The sequence below is a fragment of the Euleptes europaea genome, chromosome 18 (assembly GCF_029931775.1).
Source record: "Euleptes europaea isolate rEulEur1 chromosome 18, rEulEur1.hap1, whole genome shotgun sequence".
NCBI lineage: Eukaryota > Metazoa > Chordata > Lepidosauria > Squamata > Sphaerodactylidae > Euleptes > Euleptes europaea.
Window position 1 is genome coordinate 3,844,269 of NC_079329.1, and position 16,575 is coordinate 3,860,843.

The 16,575-nt window shown below is 49.2% G+C and overlaps 1 protein-coding gene across 1 annotated transcript; it reads left to right on the plus strand.

The window, feature by feature from the left end:
- Positions 1–6,970: 6,970 nt before the first annotated feature.
- On the plus strand, positions 6,971–12,189 carry PPP1R3E (protein phosphatase 1 regulatory subunit 3E). Its single transcript, XM_056863277.1, has 2 exons — positions 6,971–7,423; positions 11,710–12,189. Exons 1-2 carry the CDS (start codon positions 6,971–6,973, stop codon positions 12,187–12,189), a joined length of 933 nt encoding a protein of 310 aa, XP_056719255.1.
- Positions 12,190–16,575: the final 4,386 nt, after the last annotated feature.

A 16,575-nucleotide genomic window follows, 5' to 3' on the forward strand; every position in this document is an offset into this window, starting at 1 on the left:
GAAAGGATGCCGTTGGGCGGCTTGACCTTTGGCCCGCCCTTTTCCCCCAAACGCAACTCTTCAATCAATCAGGACGTGAGAGGCGATTGGCTGGAAACGAGGTTTTTTTTTCCAGAGTCGGCCGGCGCGTGCGTTCATTGGACGGAATAGGGCCCGGGGCGTGACGTCACAGAGGGCGGTGTCAATCATACAGAGAGCTGCCGTCCCATTGGCTGTCCTCGTTCCCGCTGCCCTTTTCCCATTGGCCCGTCTTGTTCCGCCCTGTCTGCAGGAGGGTTTGAAGTTACATTTCTGATTTGTTCTGTAAGTTTCAATGGCGGCGCAGCCCAAAGTTATCAGTCTATGAGGTTCCCAATTGCAGTCTAGAGAATCCCTCGTGTGCGGGGCAAGAGCCGTGGAAATGCATGGAAAACCCATCATGCAGAGCCAGAGTCGCTCGTTCGTTATCATGCTTTGAAACACCTTCTCTACATTTATTTATTGCAGCCAAAGGCCAGCATAAAATATACATCTCATGATAAAATTATACAGCTCCCACTTACAGCATCTCGTCCATTCGAAAATCTGATAATTTTTGACCAGAAGGTCTTTGTTCTTCATAAATGCCTTCCGTTTCCAGCAAACATAAGAGCAAAATTTTGCTACGGAATGTGAAATATAAGTCACCCTATCTTCCAGTAGATAGAAACACCTTCTCTTAGAATCACAGAGCTGGAAGGGACCCACCAGGGTCATCTAGTCCAGCCCCCTGCACAGTGCAGGAAATTCACAACTATCTTCCCCCCCCCCCTCCAGTGACCCCTACTCCATGCCCAGAAAATGGCCAAGATGCCCTCCCTCTCATGATCTGCCTACGGTCATAGAATCAGCATGGCTGATAGATGGCCATCTAGCCTCTGCTTTAAAACTTCCAGGGAAGGAGAGCTTACCAAGTCTACATCTCAAAAGCAGAATGCAAATCACACGGGGTTTTTTTTGGGGTGGTGGTGGAGTAGGCTGTGCAGCCTTTGAAGACTGTGACAGGCAGCAGTTCAACAGGTGCATCTGACTCACCACAGCGTACGCCAGGGTATATTTTGTAAGATGCCACTATGCTCCTATTCAGGCTCACCAATAGCCCCCAATGCCCTTTTCAGTGCAAAAAAAAAGGCGCCAGCTCTTATTCACTGGGCTAAATAATTTTGGGGGCAGAAGGGGGCCCTTGAGTAGGGGAAGGGCCGTGGCTCAGCGGTAGAGCATTTGCTTGGCTTACAGAAGCTCCCAGGTTCAATCCCCGGCATCTTCCGTTGAAGGGACTAGGCAAGTAGGTGATGCGAAAGACCCCTGCCTGAGACCCTGGAGAGCCACTGCTGGTCTGAGTAGACAATACTGACTTTGATGGACCAAGGGGGGTCCGATTCAGTATAAGGCTGCTTCATGTGTTCATGTGTTTACACAACGGTGTAAATATGATACCACATAAAATGGAGGCCTGTCTTTTGTCAGTTTCCTGGCCAGCCATGTACCATCCAAACAAACAGCAGCTAATTGCATCAAAAGTGGCTGTTTTGTTGTGTTGTTTTTAAGTCCTGCCAACTATGTTTGCTTGATTTTTACTTTATTTATAGTCCGCCTTTCTCACTGGGACTACAGGCGGATTATGCAGAGTGAGTCAATACAATCAACAGGATGGGATGTTTCGTAAATGATGCAATAGTGAAACATACATAGGAGCAGCTAGGACAAACTAGAAGTCTAAAAACAGAACTGAAGCAAAGCATAAGCATTAACATGACACATTAAATGATGCAAAATTCCATTACTAGGATCCTAACTTCAGCAAGGCATACACAGTAGTATAGACCACGGTCCCCAATGATTTTTTTCCCCAAGTCACAATGTGAATCATTTTGTACAGTGTGACTCTGTTGCTCACGTGGAAAAGCCCTCTTGAATAATTCAGTTTGGCATAGTTTGTGGAAAGCCAAGGCAGGCCATTCCGTAAGGTCACCGCCACGACGGAGAAGGCATGTGTATGGGCAGTTGTTGATTTTGCCCATTTGCAGCTTGGCACCTGCAGAAGACAATGCTCTGATAGGACCCCTTTCTGTTGTGATTGAGTAACCTCATTCAGACACACAAGCTACACGCATACCCACAGAAGCTGCTTGTCAGTGGCCCCAACCCCCCCCCTTCTCTTTAGAGTCAAGCAAGGAGGCACACACACACATGCCAAAGGCTGGAATCTTTCCTCTCACATAAGGGAACAACCTTACTCCCACCTACTCCTCCTTTAAGTTTTGTTTCTCTGTGCAAGGGAACAATAGAGTTCTGTTCAGTAAAGTAGCAATGCTCCCACCCGCGCTGTAGAACCTAATGACGTTGCAGTGACAAGCTAAAATTGAATGTTGATTGGAATGTCAAATGTCTATAAAACCTCTTGCATTGCCCTTCCCTCTGCGTGACAGGATTGCAGAGCTCATTGTCTGTGTCTTGGATCACCCGGTTATGACTTCTTGGCCAATAAAGCAAGCCGTGAAGCTCACACCAGCCTCCTTGTCCTCATTTACTCCATTGGACTCTATGTTAATGGGGGGACACTCTGATAATGCTCTGATAGGACCCCTTTCCTGGACATGGACTGTCTGCCCCAACTCCATCTTGGCTAAATTTGCCTTGGCAGCCATTTCAGGAGCTAGCAGTGCCTCATTTTGGAGAAGATGAGGTCATGACTCTCCTTTGGATATGCTGATGGGCCCATTTGGGCCCATTGAGACTGAGTCACTGTCTGTGTAATTTCATCAGGAAATGGAAATCCTCCTGAGTACAAAATCTAATTACCACAAAACTGCCAGGTGGGCTTGATTAATTTAGCAGCTTTCCATAATGTCTCCTGCCAACTTGCCCCAGGCATGGGTGAAGCCTCAACCACACCAGCCTTCATGTCCACCCAGGATATTGTCCCGCCTAGATGCAATCACCTTTGTTGTCCTACTGGGAAGCCCCCCCACCAACTCAATCAGAGCCAGCAAATCTATAGAGGCTCATCTTGAACTCATCTGGAATGCCTTAAATTTACAATAATGTCTTTGATATTCTTTTGTGCAGGCTCCTATAACTATCCCTGCTCTGCCAGCCAAACTGTGGTGCACACCTCGTCCCCTTGGCTTTCTTTTCTTTCTTTGAGACTCCAGGATATTTCCTTGCTGCACAGAAATGTCCCTCTTCTGTTCTATCTTCTTATTCTTTCTCAGGACCTTTGGAAGCTAAGAACATAAGAAAAGCCCTGCTGGGTCAGACCAAGGCCCGTCAAGTCCAGCAGTCTGTTCACACAGTGGCCAACCAGGTGCCTCTAGCAAGCCCGCAAGCAAGAGGACTGCAGCAGCATTGTCCTGCCTGTGTTCCAAAACACCTAATGTAATAGGCATGTTCCTCTGATCCTGGAGAGGAATAGGTATGCATCATGACTAGTATCCATTTTGAATACAATGGATACCCCTCTCCTCCATGAACATGTCCACTCCCCTCTTAAAGTCTTTCAAGTTGGCAGCCATCACCACAACCTGGGGCAGGGAGTTCCACATGCTCTGCCTAAAGCCCCCTACTCTCAAATCTCTGGATCATTGGAATGGACACACTGAGCAAACTGAGGATAAAACCCTCTGTTCATTCTTTTTCTCTTAAAAAACTTTCCCTTCTTTAAATCCCTCTCTCCCACTCCTCCTCATGGCCCCAGAGCAGAATTCTCACTCAGCCAGAGACTTCCCTCTCTTTTACTTTCTTTCCTCTCATGTCACTCTTCATATGCATGTCCTTCTGAACACAACAATTCACTGTTCTAATTCTTGAGTTGGTTTTAAATTCCTGTGCCCCTATTCTTCTCTCAATAAATTCTAAGCTTTGTTTTGGAAATGATCCAGTCATTTCATGGTTGCTGGTGGCCTATTAGAGGCAGTCTGAGCTTGCTTTCACACTATTCAGGTAAGGATTCCTAAACGGCACATTCTGCTTCCCTGAACTGGCAAATGCATCACTTTTCCAAGCTAGCCAGGCTGTGGAAGTGAGAAGAAGGTTTCCCCAACACTGAACTTAATTCCCCCTAACTGGTTCAGGGTAGGTTTAGAGAGTCAGAGAGTCCAAACAAATTGACAGAATACACATTGATGTCAAAATTGACATTTTTTAATACATAATAGGCCAATCACAGAGTGTTGGGGGAAACTGAATGTTGTTTTTTTTTTTAATTATATAGCTAGAAATTCGGAACAGAACTTAATCAAATGTAACTAAAATAAAAGAGCTAAATTGAATGTTTTTTTTAAAAAATTATATAGCTAGATATTTGGAACAGAACTGAATCAAATTTAGATAAAATAAAAGCGCTTTTATGTACTTTAGAGAAGAGAAAAAAGGATTATACTCTGAATATCTTGTTGGTCTCTCTGGTGCTACAGGACTTGAATCTAGCCCTTCTAACCCACCCTGTTGTGACCTTGAAAGTGCCCCTGGGTCAGAATGCTTTTGATCCACCCTGGTGACTCAGCCCTCAATGTCCTGGCCTTTGTTAAGGGCATCAATCAGGTCAGCCACTCAAGTAATTAAATCATCCAACACAGCAAAAGAATCTTCACTGTGTGACTGAAGTAGGGTTGCCAACCTCCAGGTGGTGGCAGGAGATCTGCTATTACAACTGATCTCCAGCTAGGGTTGCCAACCTCCAGGTGGTGGCTGGAGGTCTCCTGCTATTACAACTGATTTCCAGTTGATAGAGATCAGTTCACCTGGAGAAAATGGCCGCTTTGGCCATTGGACTCTATGGCATTCAAGTCCCTCCCCTCTCCAAATCCCACCCTCCTCAGGCTCCGCTCCCCAAATCTCCAGGTATTTCCCAAGCCGGAGCTGGCAATCCTATGCCAGGTCCCTCTTCACCACCAGTGGGATGTATTTGGGGCGGAGCCTGAGGAGGGTAGGGAGGGACTTCAATGCCATAGAGTCCAATGGCCAAAGCAGCCATTTTCTCCAGGGGAACGTATCTCTATCAGCTGGAGATCTGTTGTTATAGCAGGAGATTTACAGCTAGTACCTGGAGGTTAGCAACCTTATGTGTGAAGCTTTGTGACACAGGAAGATGCTGCCTGTTCGGAAGAAGACGGGGGAATGCACTTTCTCTTGGAGTGGACAATCCTCTATTGACCCTTTCTGTGCTGCATGATCATAGGCTGTGGGAGAGGAGCTTAAGGAGACAAGGACGGAGGGCGCTAGGCCGGATCAATTATTCATAACCGGATGCCTGCAATTTTCTGATGATTCACAGACAGAGATGCTCTTAGGCGCCTGGTTAACACGGCAGGAAGCCAAGAGAACGAACATCTTCCTCTTGGTTGGCCGCTCTACCTCTGTGCCCACTGATGGCCTCCCTCATCCCCACCCAGCCCCGCTGCCCCTTTCTTCCAACCAGAATCCCACCCACCCAATACTCCTTCCATCCCATAGCCCCTCCACTCCAAATCCCCCCTTTGCCTGATGGACTCTTTCCTGTATAGCTCTCCCGTAATGCGTTCGTTCCATTTTACCTTCTGAATAATTCATCCCCCATGGAAGCATTTCTGGGCATGTATATTTTTTTGGTACAGATTGTCCCTGGCAGCGGGGCCGCTTTTCCAGCCGTTAGACGGACTCTGGGAGCCGAGACTGTCTGCTTGCCACCAGCCCAAATCACACATTCTTCGTTGTTGTCGTGATTCCTCAGAGAGCTTTTCTGTAGCGTAAGACCTTCAGAATCTAGAAGGGCAGACAGTTTCCTGGGAGCGGCTGCTCTGAGCATTAAGGTAATTCCTGAGTCACCTTTGGCTGGACGGCATTGAATAAAAGGCTAGAAAGCTAGTAAGGAAACGAAGGGGTTGGAAGGCAGCTGCCCAGAGAGCCTGTGGATGGAAGTGTAGCAATGAAGAGCTAGAATGAGAAAGAATCCAGAGAGGAAGAGAGCATTGTAGAAATGAAGCAGCAGACATCCTAAGTGACCGACTGACTCCTGGAAAGAAGGACCGTGAAAAGCAAAGGAGACTGCATCAGGTGACAGAGCCCTTGGGAAGGGAAAAGGAAACCTCCCAACCAGATCAATATCATGAGAAAGAGCTCTGATGGAACGATCAAGACAGGCCGTCTCTGAAAAACGCTGCGAGAGTGCAAAAGGATGAAGCAGAATGAGCAGAAGGGAGAACATCTGCAGAAGAAGCGGGCGATGGAGAGATAAAGCCCGGACCTAAACCTGGTGGGAGCAGCTGAGGAAAACCCAAATATACACCGACCCGATGGGTTGCTAGGACAGAAGAAGGCGACAGGCGAGCTGACAGGTAGGCTGTACACCTCCGGACAAAGGCGATGATGGCGAACACACTCCGGCCGCAGCGAGCCAAGGAGACGAGCTCCAGCTAGGTGGGATGCAAGAAGAAGAAGAAGAAGAGTTGGTTTTTATATGCCGACTTTCTCTCTCACTTAAGGGAGAATCAAACCGGCTTACAATCACCTTCCCATCCCCACAGCAGACACCCTGTGAGGTAGGTGGGGCCGAGAGAGCTCTAAGAGAGCTGTGAATAGCCCAAGGTCACCCAGCTGACTTCATGTGGAGGAGTGGGGAAACCAACCCAGTTCACCAGATTCGCCTCCGCCACTCATGTGGAGGAGCGGGGAATCAAACCCGGTTCTCCAGATCCGACTGCACCGCTCCAAACCACCGCTCTTAACCACTACAACACGGTGGCTCTCGCGAGGGAGAAAATCGAGCTCCAAAGAGACCAAAAGAGACTGCCGGTGGACGTTGGAGCTCTAAAGGGGTGCCTTTCTCCCAGACCGTCAGCCCTTCCCTGGAAGAAGGCCAGAAGCAGCTGCTCCATTGAGTGAGGCGGTTCCTGGAAACCACCTTCTTCTGGAAAGGTCAGAGACGAAGGAGAACCTCGCTGGACCCCGAAAAGGCACTCCTTGGTGAGCCGCCATGGCCCGAGCCCCGCCCTCACCTCTGACCCCCAGCAACATCCCACGCAACCTCAGCTACATCGCGGGCCTGTACGAGAGAGCCTACTACCGCACCGCCCGGCCGAGCCTGGCCGAGGACTCGGGCACCGAGGGCTCGGAGTCGGAGTCGGAGAGCAAGCCCCGGAGCAGGCCCCGCAGGCGCCGCCACCTCTTTGGGGGTGCGAAGAGGAGGGGGAGGCGCCGGACCCGCTCGGCCCCAGCCCGGGGCAGGAGCCGGGGGGCCTCGCGCAGCCGCAGCCCCGGGACGCGCAAGAGGGTCCGCTTCGCTGACTCGCTGGGCCTGGAGCTCACCAGCGTCAGGCAGTTCTGGCCCAACGACCTGCCCGAGGTGCCAGAGCGGGTCCATGCCCAGCTGAGGCGCGATTCCCTCAGCCACTTCGCCCCTTGCCTGCCTTTTTGCCCACCTGTGAAGGTAACGTGGCTTGGCCTGTATTGTTGGGGGGTGAATTGCAGGGTGGAGTGTGGTTAGAGGTGCCAACCTCCAAGGACTAGCAAACAATCTCCTGCTATTACAACTGATCTCCAGCCAGTAGAGATCAGTTCCCCTGGAGAAAAGGGCCCCTTTGGCAATTGGACTCTATGGCATTGAAGTCCCCCCTCCCCAAAACCCGCCCTCCTCAGGCTTCACCAAAAAACCTCCTGCCAGTGGTGAAGAGGGACCTGGCAACCCTAAGTGTCTTAGGGTTGCCAGCTCTGGGTCAAGAAATCCCTGGAGATTTTGGGGTGGAGCTTGGGGAGAGTGTGGTTTGGGGAGGGGAATGGGCCGTCATGGGGTATATTATGCCACAGAGTCCACCTTCCAGAGGAGAGAGCCAGCGTGGTGTATTGGTTAAGAGCAGTGGTTTGGAGCAGTGGAGTCTGATCTGGAGAACCGGGTTTGATTCCCCACTCCTCCCCGTGAGCGGCGGAGGCTAATCTGGTGAGCTGGATTTGTTTTCCCATTCCTCCTGGTGAAGCCAGCTGGGTGACCTTGGGCTAGTCACAGCTCTGTTAGAGCTCTCTCAATCTCGCCTACCTCACAGGGTGTCTGTTGTGGGGAGGAGAAGCCTGTTTGAGTCTCCCTTAAGTGGTAGAGAAAGTCGGCATATAAAAACCAACTCTTCTTCTTCTTCAGAGGAACTGATCTCTTTATTCTGGAGATGGATTGCAATTCCAGGAGATCTCTACTTGGAGCTTGGCAACCCTATGGCTTGCCTTGACCAGGTGGGAGGTGGTAAAAGAAGTGGAGGAAATAGTTTCCTTATGGAAACTTAAGGAAACGGTCGCCTTAAACATCCTTAAACTTAAGGAAACGGTTTCCTTATTCTCCCCACTGGAAAATGTCAATGTCAATGTTAATTCCATGCAGAAGAATATGCCTCACTGTAAACCAACGCTCAGATGGGCTTGAGAGACCAGAAGAACCTGTGTTAGCTTGATGCGAAATATCTCAAGTGGCCTCTGTGAGAAAGGGAGGAAGCAGCTTTAATCAGCAATGCTCCTGTTGATCAGCCTGGGGCATTAAGAGTCCTGGGGAATCGGGGCTGGTCCCCATGGAGAAGTCAAATCTGGCTGGAGCCCCGGCCTAGAGGGCTTTGTGCTTGTTTCCCATTCTTTAGGCAAAAGAAAAGTCCCACGCTCGTCACTGCGATCCTAAACACAGTTACCCCTGTCTAAGTCCATTGACGTCAATGAACTTAGAAGGGTGTAATTCAGCATGGTGTAGTGGTTAAGAACGGTGGTTTGGAGCGGCGGACTCTGATCTGGAGAACCAGGTTTGATTCCCCCCCCCCATCCTCCACATGAGCAGCGGATGCTAATCTAGTGAACTGGGTTTGTTTCCCTACTCCTACACATGAAGCCAGCTGGGTGGCCTTGGGCTAGTCACACTCTCTCAGCCCCACCTGCCTCACAGGGTGTCTGTTGTGGGGAGGGGAAGGGAAGGTGCTTGTAAGCCAGCTTGATTCTGCCTTAAGTGGTAGAGAAAGTCAGCATATAAAAACCAACTCTTCTTCTTCTCTCCCCCTTCCTCTGTCATCTTCCATCTGCTCATCCCCTTGTCCTGCCTTTCTCTATCCTTTTCTCACACCCTAGTCTTGGCTTTCCTTTTTATTACCTTCCTCCCAACCGGTGTATTTGAATGTCTTTCATCTGCCCATTCTCCCTGCCTTGGTTCCCATCTTGGGATCAATCTTTCTCTCTCCCCCTCTTCATTGTTCCTTTTCTAACATCCCTCCACTGGATTCCTTTTTTTTTTCCCATTCAGGCCCTCTTCTCTTTGTAGGGTTTCTTCCCCTCCCCACTTATTTAGGGGCAGAATTCAGGGCGGACCCTGCCCACCTAGAGATCATCATCTTGGGAAGGGCTCGGTGAATCTTTTACTTACTTTATCAGCATTTAACCTTGTGTTAGGTTAACAGAAAACAATGGAACCTTTTAGAAAAGAGATTTTTGCTCGTCATTTTATTTTAATGTGTGTACTTGTGAGACTTTGTACTAGCCTGGATTAGGGCAGATTGATAGCAGTGCCCTTGTTGTATCCTCTGTGGGGCCGTGTTCTTCAGGAGCTAGAATCCCACCCCTGCACTTAGGACTGCCAACGCCTTCCTCTCCTCCGTCCTTGCTTCCATCTTATTCACTCTGCTCCTCCCAGTCTTTTCTGCACCATCCCCCCACTTCCCTTCCCATTTCAGCATCGTATTTTATTTATTCTTCTTTTCGCCTACATCAAGAGCCAAAAGAAGATTTATTCTTCTTTCCGCCTCCACCAAGAGCCAGCTTGGTGTAGTGGTTAAGAGAGGTGGTTTGGAGCGGCGGAGTCTGATCTGGAGAACCGGGTTGGTTTCCCCACTCCTCCACATGAAGCCAGCTGGGTGACCTTGGGCTAGTCACAGCTCTCTTAGAGCTCTCTCGGCCCCACCTACTTCACAGGGCGTCTGTTGTGGGGAGGGGAAGGTGATTTTAAGCCGGTTTAATTCTTCCTTAAGTGGTAGAGAAATAAAAGCCATTTCTTCTTCTTCTTCTTCTCCTCCTCCTCAATTGTTTTTTCATTTTCCCCCCAGCATTACTTTGCCTACCTATTAAGTCAGTCTTTATTTCCTACCCCAGTCTAGCCCTTCTTTCTCTCTCTTTCTGTTCTTTCTTTTGAAGATCATTTCAAAGGTTGGGTTCCAATAGAACAGCTGGACTTGAGTCTGGGACCACCTTCGTGACCAACAAGATTTTCGGGTTGTGAGCTTTCGAGAGTCAAAGTTTCGAACCCCAAAAAACTTGTTGGTCTCTCAGGTGCTCCTGGATTCGAATTTAGCTATTATTTATTTTGTTTCTCTTCTCTGTCGGTTCCCCCACCACCACCACTAATTCTCCAACTCACCTGGATAGCCCAGGCTAGCCCGATCTTGTCAGATCTTGGAAGCTAAACAGGGTTAGTACCTGGATGAGACCATCAAGGAAGTCCAGGGTTGCCACGTGGAGTAGGGTTGCCACGTCCCTCTTTGCCAACTGCGGGAGGTTTTGGAGTGGAGCCTGAGGAGGGCGGAGTTTGGGGGGGGATGGACTTCAATGCCATAGAGTCCAATTGCTGAAGCGGCTGTTTTCTCCAGGTGAACTGACCTCTATCGGCTGGAGATCAGTTGTAATTAGGGTTGCCAAGTTCCTCTTCACCACCGGCAGGAGGTTTTTAGGGCAGGGCCTGAGGAGGGTGGAGTTTGGGGGGGGAGGGGAGGGACTTCAATGCCATACAGTCCAATTGCCAAAGCAGCCATTTCCTTCAGGTGAACTGCTCTCTATTGGCTGGAGATCAGTTGTAATTAGGGTTGCCAGGTCCCTCTTCACCACCGGTGGGAGATTTTGGGGGTGGAGCCTGAGGAGGGCGGGGTTTGGGGAGGGACTTCAATGCCATAGAGTTCAATGGCCAAAGCGGCCATTTTCTCCAGGTGAACTGACCTCTATCGGCTGGAGATCAGTTGTAATAGCAAGAGAAAAGATGACTCTGAAATATTAGCAGCCCAATTCTTTTGTGGGAGCTTAAAATAATCAAGATTAAAACCTTAAAAATTGCAAAATTTATTTTCAAAAATATTAAAATTCTATACTTTTAAGAATTCTTTTCCTACTCGGTTGGGACATAGACAACTAAAAAGATTGTAAACCTCCCAAATATGTGAGTTCTTTTGGAACTGAGGCTGATGAAGCTATGCTTTGGTGAAAGCGCGACAAAATATCCGGAATAGCGTTTCCTTTTTGCTGCCTTTTTGCTGTTCAATTTGGACTTTCTTGCTACCTATCTTGGAGCAACTGTCTACTTTTTGGATGAGAAGATCGCGTTCTTCTTCCTCTTGTACATTGGACTGACGTTTGATTCTTTGGAGACAGCTATTATGCTTGTATTACATTAGTTGCAGTTTACTGCTTTTTGATTTACTTTTATATATTGTGTTTATAGTTGTAACCTTGTTGTTGTTTCATGTTTGCACTTAGTATTTAATAGACTTTGTATAATATTGAGTGGTACTGGTTCTTTTTTCTATCTAAGTACCTGGAGGTTGGCAACCCTAACATGGAGGCAGGCAATAGCAGACCCCATCCCTTGCCTCGAAAATCCTACGGGGTCGCCATAAATCAGCTGCAACTTGACGGCACTTTCCACCACTACCAATTCTCCAACTGTCCTCCGTGGGCTTCTTCTTCTAATCCTCTCTTCCTTGTTTGTCTCCCCAGGATCCTCTGAATCTGTGGGGCCTGCTGGAGCCCACTTTCCCAGACCCGCTCTCAATGCCCGATTTCTTGCCACGCCTCTTGGCCCAGTGCGTTCTGCTGGAAGGGGCCCGAGCCGAGGGCTCCTGCGTGTCCGGGACCATTCGGGTGCTCAACTTGGCCTACGAGAAACGGGTCTCCGTGCGGTACACCTGGGACGCATGGGCCACTCAGCGCGAAGCTCGGGCTTCCTACGCTGCCCCTGCGGGCCGGGACCGGGACCACGCCGACCGCTTCGCCTTCCGCCTGCCACTGCCCGTCCCGTTGCCCCCGGGGGTCAGCCTCGAGTTTGCCCTGTGCTACCTTGTTGGCGGGAAGGAGTTTTGGGACAACAACCAAGACCGCAACTATTGTCTGAGACCCCCACCCTCTGTAGAGGAGGAAGATGAGCCCCCGAGCCCCACTCATGATTGCTGTGAGACCGGATGGATACATTTCATCTAGGGGGTCAGGCAGCCACACCTACGAGGGAGCGGGCAGCACAGAAAGCAAAGGGAAGCGCTGGGACGAAGAGGAAACTTGCCAAATGGATTGAGACTCACCTTGAAACCGAGGGGTAGGGGGTCTCCAAGCATGGTGAAGCTAGGCTGGGTATGATGAATGGTTGGGGGTCTTCCCTGCCATTCTGCCCCCCGGAGTCTACTATTACGTTGCCGATTTAGCACCATCTGGCAAGAAGAAGTGTCGGTTTTTTATCTGCCGACTTTCTCTGCCACTGAAGAATCAAACCGGCCTTCCCTTCCCCTCCCCATAACAGACACCCTGTGAGGTAGGTGGGGCTGAGAGAGCTCTAAGAGAGCTGTGACTAGCCCAAGGTCACCCAGCTGGCTTCATGTGGAGGAGTGGGGAATCAAACCCAGTTCTCCAGATTAGAGTCCACCACTCCTAACCACTGCTCTTAACCACTACACCACGCTGGCAAGTCCTTTAGCCAAGTCCTGGACGAAGGCGAAAAAGTGGGAAAACAGCAGCTTACTACCCTTTCTAGTTGTCTTTCAGGATCTGGTATCTTGCTATTTTGTGGTGTGTGCTTGTTTTCACCGAACCATTTGGCCCAGTTAATCTGGGGGTGGGGGCAAGTCACCTCATGAAATCTCTTTGCCTCACCAAAAGGTCCCAAGCGGTAGCCATTACTTCCATTTTACTGATGGGAAGCAGGCTGAAAGAGAGGGACTGGAGTCTGCGTGGAGATGAGAGTCGAACCAGATCAAAAGGTAAAGGTCCCCTGTGCAAGCACCAGGTCATTCCTGAACCATGGGGTGACGTCACATCCCGACGTTTACTAGGCAGACTGTTTATGGGGTGGTTTGCCCGTGCCTTCCCCAGTCATCTTCCCTTTACCCCCAGCAAGCTGGGTACTCATTTTACCGACCTCAGAAGGATGGAAGGCTGAGTCAACCTTGAGCCGGCTACCTGAAACCGACTTCCGTCGGGATCGAACTCAGGTCGTGAGCAGAGCTTGGACTGCAGTACTGCAGCTTACCACTCAACCCGCACCATAATCCAACAAGTCTTCCACTGGGCCAGGAAGATCTCTTTGGCACTGAGTAAAACCTACATAAATATGGCGGATATTCTTTGCCTGTCATGCAACTTGTGTGTTGCTTAAAAAACCCTATGTCCATCTGGAGCTTCATCAAGAGATCCCCCGTCCCTGCACGGGGATCCTGCTGGTGCCTTATTTTGACTGAGAATCAGAGTGAGCTAAATGCATGCACACACAGGAGGCAGGAAAGGCAAAGTCTGCCCCCGGAGTAACAGGAAAGGAGAGATAGAAGACGACAGACGTCCTCCACTGCCACACCCACAGGTCGATCTCCCTGGTATCGGCTGTCACCAGGTTCTAGATCACTCACTGGGTTAACATACCAAGGACTGGTTCACATGTTACCTTGTCCCCGTCTCCCTGCATGAATTCTCGGGAAATGCGACTTGTCCGGATGTTGACGTTTGCATCACTAGTATGCTGAACTTGAGGAAACCCGGGGGGGGAAAGTCAAGCAGTTTGTTCTTTGTGCATGTTTTTATGAAGTCAACATGGACTGCCTCATACAGGATATTTCTCCTGCGTAGAGAAAAAGTATATACAGTCCTGTGAGAAGTTGGCCCGAGTGCTAATCCTGCCACACACAAAAAGGAGTTCTGAAAGTGATAAATGAGCTGGCTTCCTGAGTAGTGTGTCTACTGAAAATCAATGGGCATTTGCACCGCATTCCTCTATAATGGCTATGCGCTTTTTGTTTTCCACTCTACCAAAAAGGACTTCATGTAGGAAAATTGTAGTGTGTGAAGCGGAGCTGTAACACATGGACAGCTTTCACAAAAATGGTGTCGATGGCAGTCAGCCCAACTGCGTTTTAGGCTTATGGCTTCTGCTTTGAGTTGAGCTCCCCCTCCCTGGCAGTCTTCAAGCTGAGGCTGGACAAGCACTAGTCAGGGATGCTCTAGGTTGATCCTGCATTAAGCAGGGGGTTGGACTAGATGGCCTGTGTGGCCCCTTCCAACTCTATGATTCTATGATTTCAATACTTAGAGAGTGGGACCACGAGGCATCTACAACTCACAAGATACATAACAGTCGTTTGGGGTCTTGCAAATTGTGGATGATCCCAAACGTCTGATAGCTAAGATACTGAGTTGAAACACTCTCCAATCTTATACCAAATAAGTTTTACTTGCAAGTTTAACCTCTCTCCCCCCGTTTTTTGTATCTGCACACATGACAGTTCTGTTTGTGACTCTGGGCCGGAAGGAAACTTGTCAGGGCGGTGATTCGTGCAGAGATACAACAGACAGTCCCCTTTGAGGGCAATCCTGCTGTGTCTCTGTATTGAGAGTAAAGTAACCGATCAAATACGGTTGATTCACAAAGGGCAGAGCTGTCTGTCCCCAGAAGAAGTAGATGGAGGGGAAAGGGCAGTCTGGAACAGTGATTCATGCAGAGATGCAGTGGTTCACTCCTCTGGGGGATGGGTTCACAGGAACCTTTTATTATTTAACGGTCAGTGCCTTAATTTTATTTGTAATTAATTTATGTGTATTTATTTTTTTGCAGTATACATTTTAGGAAAGCTGTGAAGTTTTTCCATAAAAGGGTATCTGGAAGGATTTGGTAAACTTTATATATCTGGGGTAGCCCTGGTTTCTTCCCAATGGGTATGATAAATGGGGGGTGAGATAATATAAAAGCGCCCCCAGTGACCAGATCAGCTCTAAAGGTTGGACAAAGGATTCTGAGGAAAGTTTTGGTTCAGATCAAAGGAAGATGCTTGATGTAAACAGAGACCAGGTCAATCTGATATTCTTTCGGTGTTCCCCCTTGTAACAGTGAAACACCATCAGTGAAACAGTGTATTTGAATGTAACGATGAATAAAGAATTTTAAAAATATCCTAAAAGAACCAAAGAAATTAAAAAAAAACCATGAAAAGTGCTGATTGATGCGACATGTATTGTGTTCAGAGTACTGTGTTCAGTTTTGGGCACCACAATTTAAGAAGGATATAGACAAGCTGGAACATGTCCAGAGGAGGGCAACAAAGATGGTGAGTGGGTCTGGAGACCAAGTCCTATGAGGAAAGGGTGAAGGAGCTGGGTATGTTTAGCCTGATGAGGAGAAGACTGAGAGGGGATACGAGAAGCATCTTCAAGTGCTTGAACGGCTGTCACAGAGATGATGGTGTCGAGTTGTTTTCTGTTGCCCCAGAAGGTCGGACCAGAACCAATGGGTTGAAATTAAATCAAAAGAGTTTCTGTCTAGACATTAGGAAGAATTTTCTAACAGGGGTTCCTCAGTGGAACAGGCTTCCTCGGGAGGTGGTGAGCTCTCCTTCCCTGGAGGTTTTTAAGCAGAGGCTAGATGGCCATCTGTCAGCAGTGCTGATTCTATGACCTTAAGCAGATGATGAGAGGGAGGCACCTTGGCCATCTTCTGTCACCGGGTGTCTGTGTGTGGGGAGGTAGTTGTGAATTTCCTGCCTTGTGCAGGGGGTTGGACTAGATGACCCTGGTGGTCCCTTCCAACTCTATGATTCTATGTGCGTTTCTTACATCAGAAGTGAACATATTAAGCTCCCAAACGTGCAAACCTTTGGAATCAAGGACATTTCAAGAAGGTCCGAACAGACAGTGGAGGTGCCCAAGAAAACTTTTAAAGATGGGAGAGGCGCAGATTAGCATTGCTATTTGTGTTGCAATGTTTTGTAAGGTCCAATTCAACATTGTTTTGCCCCACCCTGGGAGGGGGGGTCCTTTCCCCTGCAAAAAGGGTAAATACTGAGCAGTTGTAATGCACCTGGTACACTCCTAGATGCATGCAAAGAGAGGGGAGAAGCAAGAAGGAGAGACGGGGGTGGGGAGAGAAAGAAGGCAAGCCAGACAGACTTGCTACCCCCCACCCCGGCCCTCTTTTGTAGTCTCTTCCCCAGTTACAAAAGTAGAACTAAACGCATCGACCTTCGTTGCTTCCCTTCCAACCCAAAAAGCGATGATGCCCTACTGGGGAGGAAAGGGGATTTGGAAAAGGAGGGTCGCGCTACAGCCAGGCTGCCTTCTCTCTCTCCCCCCACCCCACCCCGGCCACCTCCTCTTTCTCCTCCTCCTCCCCCTGGCTCCCTTCTCCAGAAATCCTCCTCCTCCTCTCCTCCTCCTTTCTCCGCTCAGATCCCTCCTTCTTTTCCGACCAGACACCGAGAGGGGGGCCACTGTGGTCCGGAGGGGCCCCCCACCACCATCCCAGCACTTCGCAGACACCCCTCCGCCAGGTAACGCCTTCCAAACTTTGCTTTTTCTTTGCAAAATCTTGGGGAGGGGGTCCTTTTCTCCTCCCTT